The sequence below is a fragment of the Prinia subflava genome (genome assembly GCF_021018805.1).
Source record: "Prinia subflava isolate CZ2003 ecotype Zambia chromosome W unlocalized genomic scaffold, Cam_Psub_1.2 scaffold_33_NEW, whole genome shotgun sequence".
Taxonomy (NCBI): domain Eukaryota; kingdom Metazoa; phylum Chordata; class Aves; order Passeriformes; family Cisticolidae; genus Prinia; species Prinia subflava.
Window position 1 is genome coordinate 2365996 of NW_026960610.1, and position 22554 is coordinate 2388549.

Consider the following 22554-nt stretch of genomic DNA (forward strand, 5'->3'; position numbering starts at 1 on the left):
CAGAGCCCTTGTTGGGGAGAGACCTGATGGCCCAGTGGGGAGTCACAATTGACATTCCAGACTCTCCACAGGATTTTCAGGCAGTGGTCACTGAGAAGCGCCCTACCCAAAAACTGAATTGGAAAACAGGTACACCAGTCTGGGGAGAACAGTGGCCGCTCAACAAACAAAAACTGAAAGCGCTTGAGGAGCTAGTGGAAGAGCAGTTAAAGAAGGGTAACATTGTGGAGACCACGTCTCCGTGGAACTCCCCAGTGTTTGTCATCCAGAAAACTGACAAAAAGAGATGGTGGCTCCTCCATGACCTCCGACAAATTAATAATGTCATTGAAGATATGGGCTCTCTCCAACCTGGAATGGCATCCCCAGCGATGCTCCCCCAAAATTGGACTTTGGCTGTAATTGACGTAAAGGATTGTTTCTTCCAAATTCCCCTACACCCTGAAGATGCCCCACGTTTTGCATTCTCAGTTCCCACTATCAACAGAGAAGCCCTGAGAAAGAGGTACCATTGGAGGGTTCTGCCGCAAGGGTTAAAAGCCTCGCCATCTGTCACGATCCGATAGACAGTCATGATGGTTCATTTTGATTTCAAAGTGCAAAAAGAGGCAAAGAGAACTTAGTTTAAGTAAAATCAATGTATCTTTTATTGATACCCACAATTTGGGATAGAGGAAAAAAGAAAGAAAGAAAGAGAGAGAGAGAGAAAAAATAAAAGAGGGGGTTATAGCTACCGACAGCAGACATGAGTCCTTGTGATGCCAGGCCAATAGACCACCTTTGCAGTCCTTGTGGCATGCCAATAGATCTGTCTTGTCCACCACGGAGATCTCAGAGGCTCTTTTTTGGGGTGTTTATTATAGTCCTTTTTCAAGGCGAGAGGCAACAGGCCAGGAAGGCAGGGAGATCTCGTGAGTGTTGCAGATTTTCTCTCACAATGAAGGAGCAGGGCAGGCTGGACTCGGTGGGTCAGCAGAGTCAGTCCAGAGCAAACACAGCTCCACAAACATTGCCCAGATACTGTGACAGTCCCATTGTTTCTACATGGGTCTCTGAGGGGATGTCTTGGTCCAGTGAATTCACCTGCAGGGAGAAACATGGGTCCCACCTCAGTCAGGCCAGAACTCCTGTGTTGTGGTTTAGGGTTCTTGGGGTCTCAGCCTCTGTTCGACAGTCATGAGACAGATGAGGGATCTTCGGACTGACTCTTACACCATCCATCTGCCAGTGGTATGTCTCTTCCTTGCTGTTCCTGGTGCGTGCAGCCACACAAAAGGCCATCATCTATCATTATATAGATGATATCCTTGTACGTGCTCCCTCTGATGATCTACTCACCCACACACTTGACCTAACGATCAATGCATTGATTGTTGCAGGGTTCGAGCTCCAGGAACAGAAAATTCAAAAGATGCCACCTTGGAAGTATTTGGGCTTGGAAATTGGGAAGAGGACCATTGTTCCTCAAAAATTAGAGATCAAAACAAAGATCAAGACCCTTGCTGATGTCCATCAGTTGTGTGGGTCCTTGAACTGGGTTAGGCCCTGGCTGGGTCTGACCACCAAAGACCTTGCCCCCCTTTTCGATTTATTGAAAGGGGGAGAGGAGCTGAGTTCTCCCAGGGTTATTACCCCAGAGGCACAGAAAGCTCTAGAAAAGGTTCAGATAGCAATGTCCACAAGACAGGCCAACCGATGTTGGCCTGATCTGCCATTCAAATTTATCATCTCAGGTAAGTTACCACACCTCCATGGAATCATTTTCTAGTGGGAGCAAAAACAAACACCCAAAGGAAAAGAAACACCCAAAAAGGGCCAGGACCAGAGGGACCCTCTCTTGATCATAGAGTGGGTTTTCCTCAGTCACCAAAGGCCCAAGAGAATGACAAAGCCCCAAGAGCTGGTAGCAGAACTGATCCAGAAAGCTAGGACCCGGATCAGGGAGCTGGCAGGATGTGACTTTGAGTGCATTCACATTCCAATCGGGTTAAAATCGGGCCAAATTACTAAGGCAATATTAGAACATTTGCTTCAAGAAAATGCAGCCTTGCAGTTTGCTCTGGATTCCTACTCAGGACAAATTTCTATCCATCGGCCTGCCCACAAAATTTTCGAACAAGAAGTTCAATTTACTCTAAAATTAGAAAGTGTTCAAAGCAGAAGACTGTTGCCTGGAACGCAAAATCAACAACACGGAGGCAGAGGTCTTCAGTGAAAAGCTGCTCCCCACCAAAAAAAGGGGCCAGCCTGTTTATTTCTTTTCCTTTTATAATTTTGTGGGTCTGGTAGCAGATTGGCTTCTGGGGTTATTACCCCTTCACCCCACTGGCCAGACCAGCTGTCAACCAACATTGTTTTCAGGCTGGAAATATGTAAGCAAAGGTCAGTGAACAAAAACAAGAAAGATTGTTTATGTTCCAGAGTGTGAGAAAGTGAAAAACTGACGGTTAATATTGTACAGTAACTAAAGAACTGACTCCATCTTATAAGCAAGTAGAAGGCTTTAAAAAAATCTCAGAAAAACCAGGGCAACAGGAGACCTTTAAAAGCTCTAACCATCTTTAGAGATGCATCAGGAAGATCCCACAAGTCCGTTGTGACTTGGAAAGATCCTCAAACTCAGCAGTGGAAGACAGACATTGCTGAGGTAGAAGGTTCACCTCAGGTTGCTGAATTGGCTGCAGTTGTTAGAGCCTTCAAAAGGTTCTCTGAACTATTCAGTTTGGTTACAGACTCTGCCTATATGGCAGGAGTAGTGTCCAGGGCAGATCAAGCAATACTGCAAGAAGTATCTAACATTGCACTTTTTCAAATTGCTCTCAAAACTTGTAAAGCTGGTCTCCCACAGAGAGCGACCATTTTATGTGATGCATGTCACACACCGATTTGCCTGGGTTCATCGCTGAAGGCAACAGGAGAGCAGATGCTCTCGCTGTGCCTGCAGAGGTAGCTCCTCTCCCACACATTTTTGAACAGGCCAAAATCAGCCACCAGCTTTTCCACCAAAATGCACCTGGCCTAGTCCGCCAGTTTCACATCACTCGAGAACAGGCCAGAGCGACTGTAGCCACATGCCCCAGTTGCCAACAATACCCACTCCCAACATTGAGCGCAGGAGCAAACCCGAGAGGGCTGAACAGTTGTGAGCTATGGCAAACCAATGTAACACACCTACCATCATTCTGACAGCAAAGATGTGTTCATGTTAGCATAGATACCTTTTCTGGAGCAGTGTATACCTCTGCCCACACAGGGGAATCATCGCTTGATGCCTTAAAACACCTCCTACAAGCTTTCTCTTTCATCGGCATCTCCAAGGGTTTGAAAACTGATAACGGGCCCACTTACAAATCCAAGGAATCCAGGAGTTTCCTGCAACAATAGGGAGTAGAGCACAAAAAAGGCAACCCCTACTCCCCTACAGGTCAAGCTGTGGTGGAAAGGACTCACCATGATATCAAGAGTCCTGGACCAGCAACATCAGGTCCTGAAAGTAGAACAGCCCCACATTCGGTTGTCCAGAGCACTTTTCACAATTAATTTTCTGAACTGTTCTTTTGACAACCTGAATCCGCCAATCATATGCCACTTTGGGGAGAACAGTTAGATGTCTCTGAAAGAAAAGCCTCCAGTCCTAGTAAAAGACCCTGAGACTTGGAAGACGGTGGGGCCTTACAAATAAGTCACATGGGGATGTGGATATGCCTGTGTGTCTACCCCCTCTGGTTTAAAGTGGGTTCTGTCTAAATGGGTAAATCTCTATGTCCCCAAGGTCCCAGGGGAGTCTACAGAAGTGCCCCAAGTCACTAATGCTGCTTGGAGGAGGAAACGCCGTGCGAGTTCCCTGGAAGAAATTCCACTGATCCCTCACATCTGGAATTGTTTGTAATATTCTCTCTGTTTTAAGTTTTCTTTTACCGGTTTAGATCCCACTGTCCGTGTGCAGTCTCAAGACATCATGAGACCGAGTCTGTTCCTCATCCTGCTCGTGACCATTCCATCAGCGAGCCTGCGGATAGTCCCTCAGCCCAAAGCAAATGTATGGACCACCTTGACCAAGGCCCTTGGACAAGACCACATCTGTCTCTCCACAGCATTGGCCTCTGTCAATGTGCCTAGTAAGAATTCCTTTTAAATCCGCAGAGTTCCCAGACGAAATGTGGCATGCCTTGAATAAAGTTAACTCACTCGCACCTCCTCCTGGTTGCTACCCTGCTGACAATCCTCTACTGTTCTGGCAGAAGTGGACAAGACAGTTACTGGTGCCAAAAAGAGAGCCACAAGAATTCCATCTCTTGGGCTCTGTGAATGCAACCTTTTCATTCACTTTAAATTTAATCCCCGCATGCCACCATATGAAGCTGAACTGAACACCTATCCTCACCCTAGCAACCCACACTACACGGACAAAAACTGGTGTGAGAATTCGATCCTAGTCATGCACTCGTCAGGTGAAGATTATAAGCCCCGTGAGCTCCCAAAAGGTTTGTTTTTCGTATGTGGAGACAGAGCATGGGCCAGTCTCCCCCCTCGTCTGCTTGGAGGTCCATGCACTTTTGGCAAATTGAGCCTGTTTACCCCAAAGTGAACAAATTTAATGCATTGGCAGAAGAAAAAAATACAAATAAATTTGCCATCCAAAAAAGAGACTTAATACAATTAGACCCAGACTGTAATTCAGAAACTGTTCACTGGTCCAGATTTAAGGCCACTGCAATTACAGTCCTCCTGCCGTGGATCTCGGCAGCAAAAAACATGGGAGCATTAGGCCGATTGGAAACAGAAGACTGGCTGAGCGGACTGTTCAAAGGCTGGGGACTATCGGGCTGAGTGGGATCTATGCTGAAAACTGTGTTTTTAGTATTGTTTGATTTAGTTATTGTTATTGTAGTTGTTAGCATTGTTTTTGGGCTAATCAAGCAAATGGTTTTTAAATTAATCTCAAGCTCATCTCCCCCTCCTGAGGTTTACCATCTAGAAACCCTCAGTGTTCCAACAGATGACCTAGAAGCCCCAGTGGAAATCACCGGACTTCCCGATGAAGAAGGACCAACTTACCAACCTTGGTTTGGTGAGCATTAAGCAACCCAAACCCAGTCCTCTTCTTTTTAAACAAAACAAAACAAAACAAAACAAAACAAAACAAAACAAAACAAAACAAAACAAAACAAAACAAAACAAAACAAAACAAAACAAAACAAAACAAAACAAAACAAAAAAAAAAAAAAGGGAGATGTTGCGGTGGGTTTTATGATGTGAGATTTCATTCCTGTTAATGGTTTTTCCCTGGGCTCCACACCCCCCCCCTTGCAGTTTGGGTCAGTCCTCCCTTTTCCCAGACCCCCAGAACCTTCTACACCCCTCCCCAGAGACATGCCCATCAACGAAAGGAGTTTTACCCCCTGGGGGGAATTCCAGAGAGGGGCGTTGAGTGATAGGAGAAAGACAAAAAAGGTTCCCCCCCAGAAGAACACTGGCTCACCTGAATGTCCTTCTACCTGAATTGTCTCCTCCCCTGCCCTCTCGTTGGTGAGTTCCTTGCCCCTTGCTCCCACTCCTCCTCTGAATAAAAGGAACTGCAGGCCCCATTGTCTGGGTCGGCTGGGGTCTGTTGGACTGGTCCAGAGCCCATGCTGGGGCTCAAATAAACTTTGGACTAAGGAAATCCCCCTGCCGTCCGGCTCCTGTTCTTTTTGTCTCATCCAGTTTCTCGGCAAGTAAACACCAAGGAAAGCGGTCTCCTTTTCCTGGGTTCCTGGGAGTCTGCATCTACTGCATCTGTTCTCAGTTTGGAACAAGTCAAGACTTGGACCAACACGTGGCTCAGGTGTAACAGATCTCAGCTACTGAGCCAAGAGAGGGATCTCTGCAAGTAATTGCAGCAGCTGTCTCTCTGGGCATCAGCTGGACTCAACAGCTTGTAGAGGTCCCGTTCCATGGAGCAAGCTAGCAACCTCGCAGTAACCGAAGACATTATCCACCCCTTATTCTATTACCATCTGTAGCATACTTAAATCAATAAACTCTACTATACACAATGAACCTTTACACCAAATTCTCACTTAAGATTAGGCTTCCCTGTGGAATGCAACAGGTTTCTCCATCTTTCTACATTACCCACCAAGTGCAACCAGGTCCTCGAGCAAAAGCAATCCCACAGATGGGTTTGCCTTTGTCTGAGGTTGGGATTAATCCAAACAGTCTTTCCTAAAATACCTTTCATGTGTACCACCGGGACTTTATCTCCATCCACCTTGTGCAAGGACTCAGACTGGGCAGGACCAGCTCGATTGATGGAGCCTCGGGTGTTGACCATCCAGGTGGCCTTTGCTAAATTCACTTCCCAAGTTTTGAAGCTTCTCCTGCCAAGTGCCTTCACAGTACTCTTAAGTAGTCCATTGCACTGTTCAACTTTCCCAGCAGCTGGTGCATGATAAGAGATGTGATATGTCCATTCAATGCCATGTTCTCTGGACTAGGAATTTATAAGGCTGTTCTTGAAATGGGTCTCATTGTCTGACTCGATTCTCTCAGGGGTTCCATGTCTCCATAGGACTTGCTTTTCCAGGCCCAGGATGGTGTTCTGGGCAGTAGCATGAGGCACAGGGTAGGTTTCCAGCCATCCAGTGCTGGCTTCCACCATGGTCAGTATGTAGCGCTTGCCTTGGCGGGTTTGGGGAAGGGTGATGTAGTCAATTTGCCAGGCCTCCCCATACCTGTACTTCAGCTCTCATCCACTGTACTACAGAGGCTTCACCTGCTTGGCCTGTTTGATTGCAGAGCATGTTTCACAGTTGTGGATGACCTGGGAGATGTTGTCCATAGTAAGGTCCACCCCTCAGTCACGGGCCCATCGGTATGTTTCATCTCTTCCCTGATTACCAGAAGCATCATGGGCCCAACGAGCTAGGAATAATTCTCCCTTGTGCTGCCAGTCTAGATCCACCTGTGATATTTTCACCTTGGCTGCTTTGTCCACCTGCTCATTGTTGTGATGCTCTTCATTAGCCCGACTCTTGGGTATGTGTGCATCCATGTGTCGAACCTTCACTGTCAGTTTCTCTACCCAGGCGGCGATGTCCTGCCAAATCTCAGCAGCCCATAGGGGTTTCCCTCTGCGCTGCCAGTTGACCTTTTTCCAGCCATTCAGCCATCCCCACAGGGCATTAGCTACCATCCAGGAGTTGGTGTAGAGATAGAGCCTCGGCCACTTTTCTCATTCGGCAATATCCAAAGCCAGCTGGACAGCTTTAATCTCTGCAACCTGACTTGATCCACCTTGTCCCTTGATAGCTTGTGCAACTCATCGTGTGGGGCTCCATACTGCAGCTTTCCATTCCCGGTTAGTGCCTACAATTCGATAGGAACCATCAGTGAAGAGGGCATATCGTCTTTCAGTCTCCGGTAGCTCATTATATGGTGGGGCTTCCTCAACACGTGTCACTTGCTCCTCTTCTTCAGAAGATAATCCAAAAGTCTCATCTTCAGGCCAGTTTGTTAAAATTTCCAGAAACCCAGGGTGATTCGGGTTTCCAATATGGGTGCACTGTGTAATGAGGGCAATCAATTTGCTCCATGTTGTGTCGGTGGCATGATGCTTGGAAGGAACCTTTCCTTTGAACATCCACCCCAGCACTGGTAGTTGGGGTGTCAGAAGTAGCTGCGTTTCAGTGCCAATTACTTCTGAGGCTGCTTGAACTCCTTCATAGGCAGCCAAGATTTCCTTCTCTGTGGGAGTGTAGTTGGCTTCGGACCCTCTGTAACTTCAGCTCCAGAATCCCAGTGGTCGACCCTGAGTCTCCCCAGGCACCTTCTGCCAAAGGCTCCAGGACAGGCCATGGTTCCCAGCTGCAGAGTAGAGCACGTTCTTCACCTCTGGTCCTGTCCTGACTGGGCCAAGGGCTACTGCATGAGCAATCTCCTGCTTGATCTGGACAAAGGCTTGTTGCTGTTCAGGGCCCCAGTGGAAATCGTTCTTCTTGCGGGTAACCAGGTAGAGAGGGCTCACAATCTGGCTGTAACTCAGGAATGTGCATTCTCCAAAAGCCTATGGCACCTAGGAAAGCTTGTGTTTCCTTCTTGTTGGTAGGGGGGGACATAGTGATCTTATTGATTCTGTGGGGATCTGGCGACGTCCATCTTGCCACTTGACTCCCAGAAACTGAATTTCTTGAGCCGGTCTCTTAACCTTACTTCGCTTAATGGCAAAACCAGCTCTCAGCAGAATCTGGATAATTTTCTCTCCTCTCTCGAAAGCTTCGCTTGCTGTCTTCACCCATACAATGATGTCATCGATGTACTGTAGACGTTCGGGAACTTCACTTTTTTCCAGTGCAGCCTGGATCAGTCCATGGCAGATGGTGGGACTGTGCTTCCACCCCTGGGGCAGTTGGTTCCAGGTGTACTGCACGCCTCTCCAGGTGAAGGCAAACTGGGGCCTGCATTCTGCTGCCAAAGGAATGGAGAAGAAGGCATTGGCAATATCCATGGTCGCATACCACTTTGCTGCCTTGGATTCCAGCTCGTACTGAAACTCCAGCATGTCCGGCACGGCAGCGCTCAGTGGTGGTGTGACTTCATTCAGACCATGGTAATCTACTGACAGCCTCCATTCTCCATTGGACTTACGCACTGGCCATATAGGGCTCTTGAAAGGAGAACGAGACTTGCTGACCACCCCTTGGCTCTCCAGTTTACGAATCATCTCATGGACAGGGATCACAGAGTCTCTGTCGGTGCAGTATTGCCGACCATGTACAGTTGCTGTGGCGATTGGTACCTGTTGTTCTTCAACTCTCAGCAGTCCCACAGCAGAGGGGTCGTCTGAAAGACCAGGCAAGGTATTCAGTTGTCTGATGTCTTCTCTCTCTACAGCAGCTATTCCAAAAGCCCAAGGATATCCCTTTGGGTCTTTGAAATATCCATTTTTAAGATAGTCTATGCCGAGGATGCATGGGGCCTTTGGGCCAGTCGCAGTGGGGTGGTTTTGCCACCCATTCCCAGTTAAACTCACTTCTGCCTCCAATACATTCAGCTCCTGGGATCCTCCTGTCACCCCAGAAATAGAAATGGATTCTGTTCCTACATACCTTGATGACATCAGAGTACATTGTGCGCCAGTGTCAACCAAAGCCATATATTTTTGTGGGTCAGATGTGCCAGGCCATCAGATCCACACAGTCCAATAGATCCGATTGTCCCTTTCCTCTACCTGGCTAGAGGCAGGGCTCCCCTGTTCCTGGTCATGGTGCACGTTGCTCTCTTCTTGTGAATATGTTCCTGAGGTCCCTTCAAGAGGATCAGTCACATCATCATTCCTATACTGTCTGGAGTTCTGTGCATGAGAGACTGGAGCAGCATTGACTCTAGACGAGCTTCTCGTGGTAGGTGTCCTGTTGTTATGGTTTTTGGACGGCACAGAAATAACAACAGGACTCTCCATGATGGTAAAGATGAGAGCAAACTTTATTCTTCTAAATTCTACTTTTATAGAGTAGTTCGGTACAAAGAACATGATTGGTTATTCAGCGTCTACACCCTTTAGCAAACATTTCTTTCCAGTAAACATGTTGGGAAAACACCACCTGTGGATGGTTTCTCACTTCCCAAGGTTTGTTTGAATTCCTCCTTTAGATTTCTCAGGCTAACATGAGAAAGTTGCTCATCTGCCTTTCACACAGACACTAGCAGAGCCTGAAGCCTAAGTTCAGACCAATGTCAGGCCCACATCTCCCCCTCTTAGTTTTTGCTGAGGGAGGCGTCTGTGTCTGTGTCCTCTCCTGCAGGGCTCTTGCAAGAGAAAAAAAGACAAACATGACACCAGAAGTCCCTTTAGTAATCAAACAATCACTAAATAGAACTTCCATTGGGCACCGACTTAAATAGTCAGGGAAGTTCTGTGGCATTTGGTGTTGACCCTTCACAACCATGTCCATGCACCAGTGTCAAGCTTAGCTATTTACTAATGATAATACAGAAAAAACCCAAAACATCATTAGCCTGCTCAAAAATGGCAGTCTAATTTGTCAAGATCCATCACTCTAGGAATCATCCTTTCAGATAAAAAGGGCTTTTCCTGCCTTTTAGCAAAGGACGGTGGTCCTTGCATCACACCTGCATGAGCAAACTGGTTTATTTTCCCAATTATTTGGACAACTTGGTTGACCCTTTTTCTTTTTAAATGCAAAAATGCATGCCATGTTTGAAAGGACAAAGACCCATTGCAGGATGTGCAGGATTGGACCATCGTTCACTCAATTGGCCCATGATACCTGTAGGATGTCACCTAGAAAGAAAAAAAAAAGAATAATAAAATTAATAAAAATATCAATAAAAAGATATCTGACTCCAAAAATATCTGTGTGATCCCAATGACCAGAAAGGCAAAAACCACAAAGTGAAATAACAGCCCTTAATAATTATAAAACATACACCGAAGGCATGTGAAATATTACCTAAAATACAACTACATCTGTGTAGGAAAACTTAAATAAAACAACATCTACTATAAAATTATAACACATGAAAAGGAAAAGTCCATTGAGACAAGATGTTGATCCTTGGCATCACTGGATGTCTTCCTGAAGTCTGAAGCAGGGAGTGACTCGAGGAAGATCGATGGAAACAGAACCATGCTGCTGACACAGGACTTTGTTGTCTCCCTACCTTCCAACCACATGGTCATCTTTGCAGTCTATGTGACAGCCAGAAAGGCTATGCAGTGTCCCTTTTCACTCCTCAAAGGTGATGGGTAACACGACTGCTGAACCTGCTAATGATAAAACACAGGAACATCTTCTCCTTAAGTTAACAAACTTGTCAGGCTCCACTGCCCTAAACTGAGAACTTGTCAGACTCCATTGTCTAAATTCAACATCCAGGTTTCATAATTACTTTTTCTTCAGGTTCATAACAAGAATGTTACATTGTTGCAAGTTATCTTTGTGATGATAATTTTGATCAGCCCAGGAACTGCAAAAGCTGAAGTGCTTCCTTTCCAGTGACAACCTGTTCATCCTTCCCAGGCAGGAATTCCAGGTTCACCTCAAAGATCAATTCAGCTATTATATTTAAAGCTCAAATTGTCGAGTCAAATAACTCATATGTAATTTTTTGCTAAAACATCTGGGCAAACAGGCAATTCCCATCCAGAGAGAGCCAAGGCATGGCCAGTGACCAGCTCTAACTGCAGAGGAATCCCTTACACCAATTTTAAAAACAAGCTTCTAAAAAATCTTATGATAAAGACTAGTATAATAATTGACACCTCCTAAATTTGTCAGGGTAGAGATGCTCTGAGCTCAGCAGGCTCCTGAGACGGTCTGTGACCAGGATTGGAACTGCATCCCAAACTGTCAGGACAGAGGAGGCATTCTTACAAACTCAGATAACCTTATCTGGAAATCTGAAAAAATTTAGAAAATCATGAATGCAAAACTAGCATGGACAGCTAGAAAACAAGGAAAAATTCTTGGGTGACACGTGTCTTACAGGCAATTATAGACAAATAGCAAAGTACATGAGAAGAAGAAGCAGCAGCAGCAGCAGCCAGCTGTAGAACTGTGATAACTTTATCATATCAGTGAATTCACATTATATAGTCAATATATCATCAACAAATATCTTTTGAACTGAGATAACACTTAAAACTCATAACTGATGGTTATACTATAGAATTATTAATAATACTTGTATTATCTACAAAAGGCAACAGAAGTTGCTTATTTATTTTTTGTATTTCTTGTCATTTTTCTTCTATTATGAACAGGCATTTAAAGCTCCAATTCTGTTCACAGAGACGCCTTGAGAAGAAATGTTTTGAGGGAGGGGGGGAGGGAAAAAACCCAAACAAAAATCAACTGTCCCTCTAAAAGGAAAAGCTTCTGCTCACCTCAGAGGCGGCGAAGCTATTTGGCCCTCCCTGAGTGGGGCTTTGGGGGCTCAAAGGCCCCAGGGCCGCTCCGCAGAGCTGGGGGAAATCCAAACAAACGTGGCCCCCATTTCTCTGCAAAAAATACCCCTATACCTTAAATTTCAAGCGAAGCAACTCCTACAGCATTATGAGCTGTCTAGAGGAACGGCAAGTGCCGTCTCACGCCCTATTCGCAGTCGCCACTCGGCGCGCAGGGATGGAGTGGGGAAGCGAACTCTGCCGCTCATGGTGAGGGGGAAAAGGAGGAAGGAGACCGCTCCTCCGTTCCTATGACGACTTGCTGCGCAAATTCACGCGGGAAGGAAATGAAAACAGCGGTGAAGTGCGTGCCGGCGGGGCCACTGCCCCTGCTCTCATCGCCACTGCACACGGCGGGAGAAAGCCTCCGCCGGGGGGGGGGAACGGGGAGGGGACAACAGAGCGAGGCTCGGCGGGGCTCAGCCCGCCGCCACCCTGCCGCCGCCTGTCTCAAGGGGAGAGCTGGTGGCCCCCCCTCACCGCCCTGGGGGGAAGGGGGGAACAAAGCCGCAAAGCCACTCCAAGCTGCCCGTCTTAGCGGCACCGGGGGGGGGAAGGGACCTGCGTGCCCCCCCCGACCCGCACGCCTGCGGGGAGGGGGGGAAACCGAGTACGGAAAAGCGAGAGAGGGAGAGAAGGAGTGTTACATTCCCCTGTGGGAATGGTTTCTCCCCCCTCAGGGACCCCTAGAGCTTGTACCATGTAGTTTGACTCTTCCCTCCCTTTCTGACCCCATTGGCTGTGTTCCAATTTGCCCCTCCCTGACAAGAGCTGAGAAAAGACCCTCTTCCTCTGTGTACGCTCTCTTTCCCTCTGGAGACCACCTGGAATAAACATCTTACTGCAGCTAAGGGTTAGAGTCTCTTTTGAGTCCTTTTTCCTGTCTATGATATATTCCTCCAGAGCCTGAGAAGGCCTGAGCTAGCTTAGACCCTCGGAGGAGTTAAAAAGGAGGATTTATTATCAAAGGAGAGAGAGAGAAGGCAGGGAGATCGCATCTGTGCTGCCATGCCTCTCTCTCACTGCACCCCCCACCCCCTCAGAGGGGGAAGAACAAAGTTAAAACATAGAGAAACAGAGAAAGACAAGCCCAAAACTCACCCAGGCAATCATAAAAACAAGCACAGGTAGCATAAAACACTCATCAAGTGAACCTTTTGCCCTAAACACACAGAAGGATACAGAGGGATCAAAGGTTTTTGATCCCAGTCCTGTCCACAGTGGCTGATAAAGCAGGAACCGCTGCGTAGCCATCCGTGGTATGAAAAAAGGAGAAGGAAAAGCCAAGGAAGCGCCGTCTCTGTCGGCCGGGAGAGGCTTACAGATACTCACTTTGATCTCGGCCAGATAGACGCGAAAGAGGTCGGGGGAGTGAGAGAAGCTGTTGGCAGCTAAGAATTCCAGCTGCTCTTGTCAGGAAAGGCACAAGCTGTCCTCTCTCAGAAGAGGGGTTCCCCAGGTTTTTCTGGAACCTCTGCCTGACTGTCTGTTCTAGAAATTGAAGTCCAGCTGTGCTGGGTGCCGTCCGACCTGCTGTCTTTTGGCAGGAATGATCTTTTTCCATGGTTAGTAAGACCAGCCTTCTTTAGAAAAAGCGTGGAGATATTTTGCTTACCTCTCTGAGGAGGCAGGTAGCAATTTTCAAGCTTTGCTGCATGAATCAGTCCCAGCTGCGCTGAACTTCCTCGAAACGTCGGGGTCCCACCAGATGTTGTTATGGTTTTCGGATGGCACAGAAATAACAACATGACTCTCCATGATGGTAAAGATGAGAGCAAACTTTATTCTTCTAAATTCTACTTTTATAGAGTAGTTCGGTACAAAGAACATGATTGGTTATTCAGCGTCTACACCCTTTTGTAAACATTTCTTTCCAGTAAACATGCTGGAAAAACACTACCTGCGGATGGTTTCTCACTTCCCAAGGTTTGTTTGAATTCCTCCTTTAGATTTCCAGGCTAACATGAGAAAGTTGCTCATCTGCCTTTCACACAGACACTGGCAGAGCCTGAAGCCTAAGTTCAGACCAATGTCAGGCTCACAGTGTCCCTCTTTTCAGTTCACGTACCCGGGATGCTAAGGAGGAGGTGGGCTTTCCATCCCATTTACTCATGTCTTCTCCATGCTCCCGAAGAAACAACCAGAGGTTACCTCGTGGAGTGTAGCCTCTCTCCCTGGCTGGGGAACGCCTGCTTCTAATGGCAGAGAGTCTTGTTTGTCCAGGCGAGATGTGGTAAATTTCTTCTTTGAGTTCTTTCCTCAGTTTCTGATGGCCTTCTTCAATCAAGCTCTGGAATTGCTCAGCCAGCCTTATTTCTATGGATGAGACATGAGTACGAAAAGGGGCGGTGACAATGTCCTCGTAAATTCTTAGTTTATTGACCAAGACGCCCACCCTGTCCTCGCCTTCCCTCCATTGCAGTGTTACCAGGTAATGGGAATACTTCTCTGGTCCAAGCTGTGCTAATGTCAACCACATCTGCGATGTGCACTGGACATCATCTGGGCTTTTAGGAAATCTCTCGTCTTCTGAGAAAATGATCTCCAGTACAGCCAATTCCCTCAGGCACTGGATGCCTGGTTCCATTGTGCTCCATTTTCCTTGGTGCACCTGGAGGTCTTCTTTACAAAGGTATCTGTCCTTCACACTTGTTAGCAGCTGCCGCCAGAGGCTGAAAGTTCCTTGGGTTCTCCCAATGCCCTGGTCAATGACCACATCCCGGGACAGCAATCCCAGTTGCCTGGCCTCACTTCCATCCAGAATGGTGTCATTGGCTGCAGCGTCCCAGATGCGGAGCAGCCAGGTCAGGATGGACTCGTTTGTCTGGCGGGTGAATTCCCTCTGCAGGTCACGCAGCTCACCCAGGGACAGAGAGCGAGTGATGATCTCTGGCTCTGTCTCTTCTGCTGGGTGTGAAGGTTCTGCCGCATCCTCGTCAGTCACTATGTGGACTGATTTGCTCTTTGATTTCTTCTTCTGAACAGGGGCAACTGTTACCAGTTTAGGCTGTTCCAGTTCGGTGACAATTTGTGTAGAGATGCTGATTGCGCCTTTGGTTCCTTCCTCCTCTGTGACAGCCTGTGCAGACGTGGATGCTGAAGTTTTGCTTTTGGCTCCTTTCTCTTCTGTGACAGACTGCATAGACACAGACACTGTTGCTTTACTTTTAGTTCCTTCCTCCTCTGTGACAGCCTGTGTAGATGCAGATGCTGTTGCTTTGCTTTTGGTTTCTTTCTCCTCTGTGACAGTCTGTGTGAACATGGACGCTGTCGCTTTGCTTCTTTTTCCCTCTTCCTCAAGAAGACGCTGCATCACACCATGTAGTGTTTTGCTTCTAAGCATGGTGCAGGCCGTGCAGAGAAGACAAAGCAGAACTAACAACAACATTATGTTGACCTTGGCATCCAGAGAGAAATCAATATTTTTGAAAACTGCTGTGTCAGGCCTGAAAGGCTGGAAAAAAATATTCTTTACCCCTTCCCACAGGGGCTTACTGAAGCTCCAGACATAGCATCCTAGACTAGGAAGAGAAAACAAAATCGAGTCTATATTCTGAATGATGTTCATTGCCTCGGAGGTTAGCATATAATAGACCAATAAAGCAATCCTAATGCCATACTGTAGTCGTGCATTTCTGTACCCGAGCAGGTGTTTGTATATAAGGAAGTTAAACTAGAATTTTCTATAGCCTGCTCGTTGCAATTGGCTCAGTACCAGCACAGACACAGTGATAGGGCTTTGGAAGTGCACCTCAAAGCCTAGTGTCCATCTCATTGGGCAAAGAGCCAAATAAGCCCACCTAGACCATCGAGTATTAAAGGGTCTGCACAAGGGGTGCACGAGGCTTTTTGGGAATGCCTTAGCCAGTGTAACTGTGCTTGGTACACTGTGCTCAGCTTATCTCTTTTCATTTTGTAATGTTTATTATTTTTGCTGTTATTAAAACCTTTATTTTACAAAGCATATCCTGAGAAGCTGTCTCGCTATTTTATTAAGCCATTTCTCCACTGGCTGGACCCTTGGAGGTATTGAGAGAAATCTCAATACATGGTGCCCGAACTGGGACCTTATATTAAGATACCTAGTCGGAGTTTTGATGACAGAGCCCTCACATCAGCTAGGCCGTTTTGCTCTTGGTTTTCATTTTTTTAGAAGCGAGCACGTGGTGGTTTTTTTGGTCGTGAAAATAAAACCACATTTTTGGGTCAAAAAGGCTGAGAGGGAGCCTTTTGACTGAACCCCTATACCGGTGAGAAGGGGTCTTTGCCGGGACACCGATTCTGGTACGAGGTGGATTACTCTTCAGAAGAGAGAAGCTGCAGTCTAGCAGAGCTGGAGACAGAACAGCTAATCACCGAGTGACCTCAGAGAGTCAGAGACAAACCAAGAGCGCTGGGTGATCACAAGAGCCATTCTGGTGAGTGAAATGGGGACCCAGCAATCCGTAGAACAGCGAGACACCTTTTGTTATTTTAATTATAAACTGACTATTCCATACTATAAGTTTGAGAGGAAAGAGCTTAAAAAACTTGTGAAATGGGTCTATAAAAATTTTCCGGACACTAATACAGCTGAAACAATAGCAGTAGAATTTTGGGACAAAATAGGATTGAAGTTGTATAATTCAAAGAAAAAAATCTGCTTTAAAATTAAGACCCATCTTTAAAACTGTGTTAGACTTTGTAACAGAAGACGGTGAAAGGCTCAGCAGTGCAAAAGCACCTGAAACTGCAGAGAGAGAAACCTGGCAAAACGCTTCTAAAAGCGACCATAAAAAAGGACCCCAGAAAGTAAAATGCAAAAAGGCTCCTGCTCACCTTAGACGTGAAGATAAAAATCCAAGTTCTGACCCCCCAAGTCCCAGAAAAAAGCGGTTTGATTTACTCCCGAGAAGCAGGCACGGGAGGGCTCAGAGCCCCCCCCCCCCCCGCACCCTCCTCAGTCCCCCGGAGTGGGACCCCTGCCAGCACTGGCCACGCAGGCTAGAGTTCCATTCTGAATGGCTCCCCCACCCCCTCAGTCTCCTGGTACTAGATACGGGCGATCCCTGTCAGTTAATTTTGAGTGCGCGAGTTTTGAACAAAGCCCTGAAAACGCGGGCTCAGAGAACAAAGAGACACGTGGCACTCTCCATATTTCTGAGGCAGAGGCTGAAGCTCCACGTGGGCGGGCTCGGTACAGCCCGACCCTGCGGCATGCCCAGTCTGATGTGTCACTCAACTCCTCCCACTCCAGCACGGGAAGCTCCCCCTCCATGGGCAGTCCCAAGCCTCAGGCACCGCCCCGGGTTGCCACCCACAGCCTGGGCAGACACGCCCTGGCTGTGAGGAGCGTGAAAACCGGATGTGACATCCCGGAACTCGCCCCCCCCAAGATGGCGGCGCCCATGCTGGAGGAATGTAAACAAACTCTGATGAAAAATCAGAAGGTTTCCCACACGTCCTGCAGCTTCTCTGATGATTCGGAGGATTCATCAGTCAGCATAGATCCTTGGCACAAGATAAGGAAGGAAGCAGCACGAGACGGGGAGTGGGAAATCCTTTCAAAACTCAAAGTCTTCCCAGTCCGATATAATAGACCAGGGTTAAATCCCCAGTGGGAACAAATAAGTTTCTCTGAAATAAAAGAACTTTGCAAAACTGCAAAGTTATATGGAAGAGACTACCTTTTTTAGAGGTCTATTGCAAGCCACCTTTGCTGCCAATGTACTAACACCTCATGATCTAAAACAAATAATGACATCTCTCCTGTCTCCTACTGAATATTCTTTATGGGAATTGGCATGGAAGCGTGCTTTAAATCAGCTTTTAAGAGACTATGCCACAAATCCAGCCACTGCAGCCTTAACACTTGAGCAGCTTGTATGGGAAGGAGTGAATGTAGATCCACAAAGACAAGTGCAAACCCTCATAAGGCCAGTTCTAAATGATATCAAAGAAATGGCCAAGACAGCATTGTTACAGGTACCTGATGGCAATAAGCCTGACTTAGATTTTTCTGAAGTAAAGCAAGGTCCTGATGAACCCTATATCAAGTTCCTAGATCGTTTGAAATTAGCTCTGGAAAAACAAGTAGCTTTAGAGCGGGCAACAGAAGAACTATTAAAATGCTTAGCAATTTCTAATGCAAATGCAAGCTGCAAAAAAATACTACGTGCTCTTCCCCAAGACCCGGAGCCAACAATAGCCCAGCTAGTTGAAGCATGTAACCGCTTAAATACCCCTCAACATGCAGCAGCACTGCAAGCTGAAGTTCTAGCCAATTCTATCACCACAGCACAAGAAAAAAACCTAAAACAACAAGAAAAGGTTGCAGAGCTTCAAGCACAGACTCTAGCAGAAGCCCTTGCTGCATTTAAAGGAGTTGTAGATAATCAGCAGAGTCAAAAAGGGGTTTGCCACTTTTGTGGGAGAAAAGGACACTTCAGAAACAGTTGCCCACAGCTTCAGAGGAAGCCACCCTTAAAACACTGTAATTGTAAGAATCATTTGCAAAATGCTAACAGTTCTCTTCCAGCACAGGATTTCAAATGGCAGAGTTCGGGAAACGGGCAGAGGAGCGCAAGACAGTGGAGCGCTCAGACACAAGAAACCCTGTACAGCATGCCAGAAAACACCTCAGACCCCCCAGATCCACAGCTGCAGCAACTCATATCCAAGTTACCAGCCACAATGCCCCCAGAATCCCTCAACAACACATCCCTCATCGCTTGGACAAGAGAGATCAGCTGCGGGCGGCCATATCTCAGCTGCACCCTCAAGCACCTCGGGAAGACCATCACCCTCACAGGTCTGATCGACACGGGTGCAGATGTTTCGCTGATTTCAAGAGACCTCTGGCCGCAAGACTGGGCCATTGTACCTACGCTGGATCAGCTGGCAGGTATTGGAGGTCACTGTGACAGCTTTCGCAGCTTGCACCCAGTGACATTTGAGGGCCCCGAGGGTCGCATTGCAACCACCAAACCATTCATTGTAAGAGCAGATATAGTGCTGTGCGGAAGAGACATCCTGTCACAATGGGGTCTGAGGATAGAGACAAATTTCTAAAATGGGCTGTAGATGAAAAAGACACTTTAAAACTAACATGGACTTCTGACACACCTATCTGGGAAAACCAATGGCCTTTGCCAGCAAACAAACTTGCAGTTCTAGAACAGTTAGTACAAGAACAATTAGAAAAAGGACACCTAGTCCCAACTACTAGCCCATGGAACACCCCCGTTTTTGTAATCAGAAAGCCAAACAGTGAAAAATGGAGGTTGTTACACGATCTTCGAAAGATTAACGAAATTATTGTTGAAATGGGGTTGTTGCAACCAGGTTTACCATCACCTGTTATGATCCCTAAGGACTGGACTTTAACTGTTATTGATTTAAAAGACTGTTTTTTTAGTATTCGTTTGCATCCTGATGACGCACAACCGTTTGCTTTCTCCGTTCCATCTATCAATCAACAAGCTCCATTAAAGAGATATCATTGGGAGGTCTTGCCGCAAGGAATGCGCAACTCTCCCAGCATATGTCAACGGTTTGTTGCAAAAATACTCTCTCCAGCTTGTGCACAACATCCACATTCCCTCATACTGCACTACATGGATGACATTTTGATAGCAGCTGAAGAAGAAGCATCTATGAAAGAAACATCAGATCATGTAATTTCGGCAGTGCAGAAAGCAGGATTTACTATAGTCCAAGAAAAAATACAACTCCCTCCATGGAAGTATTTAGGTTACAGAATTACAGAACAGACCATTACACCACAAAGACTCCAGCTACTTTGCAATCCAAAAACTCTTAATGAGATGCAGCAACTCATAGGAACTATCAACTGGATCAGACCTCTGTTAGGTATCACAAATCGAGACTTAATCCCTTTATTTGATTTATTAAAAGGAGACACAGCATTAAACTCCCCATGGGAACTCACTTTTCTGTGCCTCCTTTTCCTGTTCTCCACTGGCCTGAATATTTGCCTGTGTCTTATGTTCATTATTCAGCCCCTTATCAGCCGGCTGTGGAGCAGCCGTTGGGCTAGACTCCATAGAATCACAGGTGTTCAGAACCGCACAGGTCTGGACCATTTCCAGGACATTAGAAGTCTCAGGAATGTTTTCCAGGAGCCTCTGGCAAGCAGAATTAGAGTGGCTCCTTGCTAATTGCTCTAGCAGTATCACTCTCAAAGTGCTATCCTTGACTCTCATCTCTAAAAAATGCATCAGACGCACTATAAATTTACGAAAAGCTTCGCCTGGCTTCTGTGCTATATCTGAGAAGTCTTGCTTTGGGGAGAAGGATAACATGGTTTTTATCAATGCAGATATCCCTATGTATCTGCACAGATCCAGGACAGTGCGAGGAAGGCCAATCTGCACATCAGGATAAGCATATTCGCTCCTCCCGGTAAGTAGATCGGCTCCGACCCCAAAAAAGGGATCGTATCGAGGCAAGTGGCTATTTTTGACAGCCATTTCTGCAGCTAGAAGTGTTCAACTTGCCTCAAAGGTAGAAACCTGTTTAGGTTCAAACATCACTACTGCCAAGCCTCTTATTTCATAAGGAAATATAAGATTCTCAAATTCTGCACTGATCCATTGAATTGCCTCAGTGAAGCTTGTATTATTTTTTGCCACGTCCCTTCGGAAGGGAAACGGGACTGCCCATGATGGGGCACCGTGGCTATGAGGCTGTGGAACCACGTCCACAGCTCTCTGGACCAGCTCGGGCACTGCTGCATCTTCAGGCAGCAGCTCTGTTAGCTCAGCAGCCTGATTTGGCTGCGATGCAGGACCAGAGCCTACATTGCAATCCATGGCAGGGCGAGTGTGCATATCTGACAACGCTTCAGCCTCTTTTTCATCCCCCACAGCCGGCTTAACCCTGTTGGGAGGGTGGGCGGGGGACAGCGACTCACTCCGCCTCCGCTCTGAGCGGGGGGGTGTTGGGCAGGGGGGCGTGGCTGATCGGCCACAGCTCTTGGCTCCTGCTAGTTTGGCGGACGGGTCGGTGGGCGGGGCCACGCAAGCCGGCGGCAGCTCTGCGGCCCCAGCACTCAGCCGCCCCCCCTCTGAACGGGGGGGACGTGCGGCGGCGCCGGGCAGCGGCGCGGCCGCGGCGGAGACCGCCCGGGCCGGCGGCGGCAGCGGCAGCCCCGCACCCTCCACTCGGAGCCTCCGGTGTGGCGTGGGGACAGGGCAGGCAGGAGAGGGTCGGGCCGGCAGCCCGCCCTTCGCGGGTTCAGTGGTCAGCCCCGCCCCCTCCGTCCGTGGGGAGCGCATGGCCGTGCCGGGCTGCGGCGCCGGGGGGCTGCACGGCGCAGGGGGCGGCGCCGCAGCACATGCGGCTCCGTGCAGGGCGGGCTGGGCCGGGGCGGCGGCCGGCGGTGGGGCAGAACCCGCGCGCGACAGCCGGTGGGGGGCAGGGACGGGGCGGTGAGGACCCGCCCCCGCTGGGCTGCTCCGACTGAGCCCGCGCAGAGCTGGGCGGGGGGGGATTGCCCTTACAGGGTCGCTCCCTGCGGGCACAGCCACCAACGGCACAGGCGCAGGGGGCCCCTCAGTCTCCACTTCAGTGCCGAGGGGGAGGGGTGCCTCTGCACCCAGCGCCCACGCGGAGGGCGGCACAGATCCAGGCCCCGAACAAATCGGCGGCGGGGACTGCGGGGGGGCGACGGCAGCCGACAGCCCGCTTTCCACGGACCGCGCGGGGAGGGGCCGGGCCGCGGCGGTAGGGGGCGGCGCTGTGGCAGCGACGGGCGGTGGCGCGGCGGACCCCGCGGAGGCGGCGGGTGGCATTGTGCCCAGCCCCCTCCCCGCGGCGCCGGACTGGCACCGGACGCGCGGGGCGGGGCGCAGGGAGGCAGGACGCACTGCGGTGGCGGGCGGCGGCGCTGCGCCTGCGGCGGCAGCGGCACACAACCCGCCCCCGCGGCGGCAGCGGGGGGGGGCCGAGGCGGCGCGGGGGCCGCCTCTGCAGGGCTCCTCCACTGGAGCCCGTGTGGCACGGGAGGGGGCGGGGCGGGGCGGGGCCGGGCGGAGCGGCGGCACGGCGGCCGCGGGCAGCAGTCCCCCGTGCTCGGTGTGGGGCCCGATGCCGAGCGCTCCGCCCCTCCGTCCCTGGCTCCCCCCGCGCTCAATGGCGCGGGAAGGGGACCGGAAAAAAACCTGGCAGCCCTTCCAAAAACCCCTCTGGGCGTGCCCAACCCCCAACATGGGAGTTGGGGTCTCCTGCATTGGCTCCAACCCTGCGTCAGAGCATTCATCGTCAGAAGCGACGGAGCTCGCAGGGGAACCAGTCCTGGTTTCTTCCGAAAGCCCAGAATCTGCTTCAAAGTCTTCTCCAGCCTCTTTTAGAAGCAAGAAAACTTTCGCCCATGCTTTTAAGAGGGTGCCTGCTTTTAAGTCTCCGTCAAGGATGGATGAAAAAAGGCTTTTCCCCAGGGTTCTCCACGGGCCAATATAAAGTGCATTTCCAGCAGTATAAAAAATTCCATGTGTCTCTCCCCAGGCATACAGTTCTCTTACGTGAATCCTTGTCAGGTCAGCGTCACGGGACATCAGAAGGGACTGGAACAGTTCCAACAGAAGTTTCTTCTCTGAGAACAT

The 22554-nt window shown here is 48.7% G+C and overlaps 1 protein-coding gene across 3 annotated transcripts; it reads right to left on the reverse strand.

Annotated features, from left to right (window-relative positions):
- Positions 1 to 623: 623 nt before the first annotated feature.
- On the reverse strand, positions 624 to 22554 carry LOC134565092 (uncharacterized). Of its 3 annotated transcripts, none has more exons than XM_063424476.1 (2): positions 13283 to 22554; positions 624 to 10768 (listed from the first exon to the last, which is right to left on the reverse strand). In XM_063424476.1, exon 1 carries the CDS (start codon positions 22552 to 22554, stop codon positions 20440 to 20442), a length of 2115 nt encoding a protein of 704 aa, XP_063280546.1. In that variant the 3' UTR covers positions 624 to 10768; positions 13283 to 20439. The 3 variants fall into 3 exon arrangements, with proteins under 3 accessions (XP_063280546.1, XP_063280545.1, XP_063280544.1); XM_063424475.1 differs by having other exon boundaries at positions 624 to 10771; XM_063424474.1 differs by having other exon boundaries at positions 624 to 10285; positions 10666 to 22554.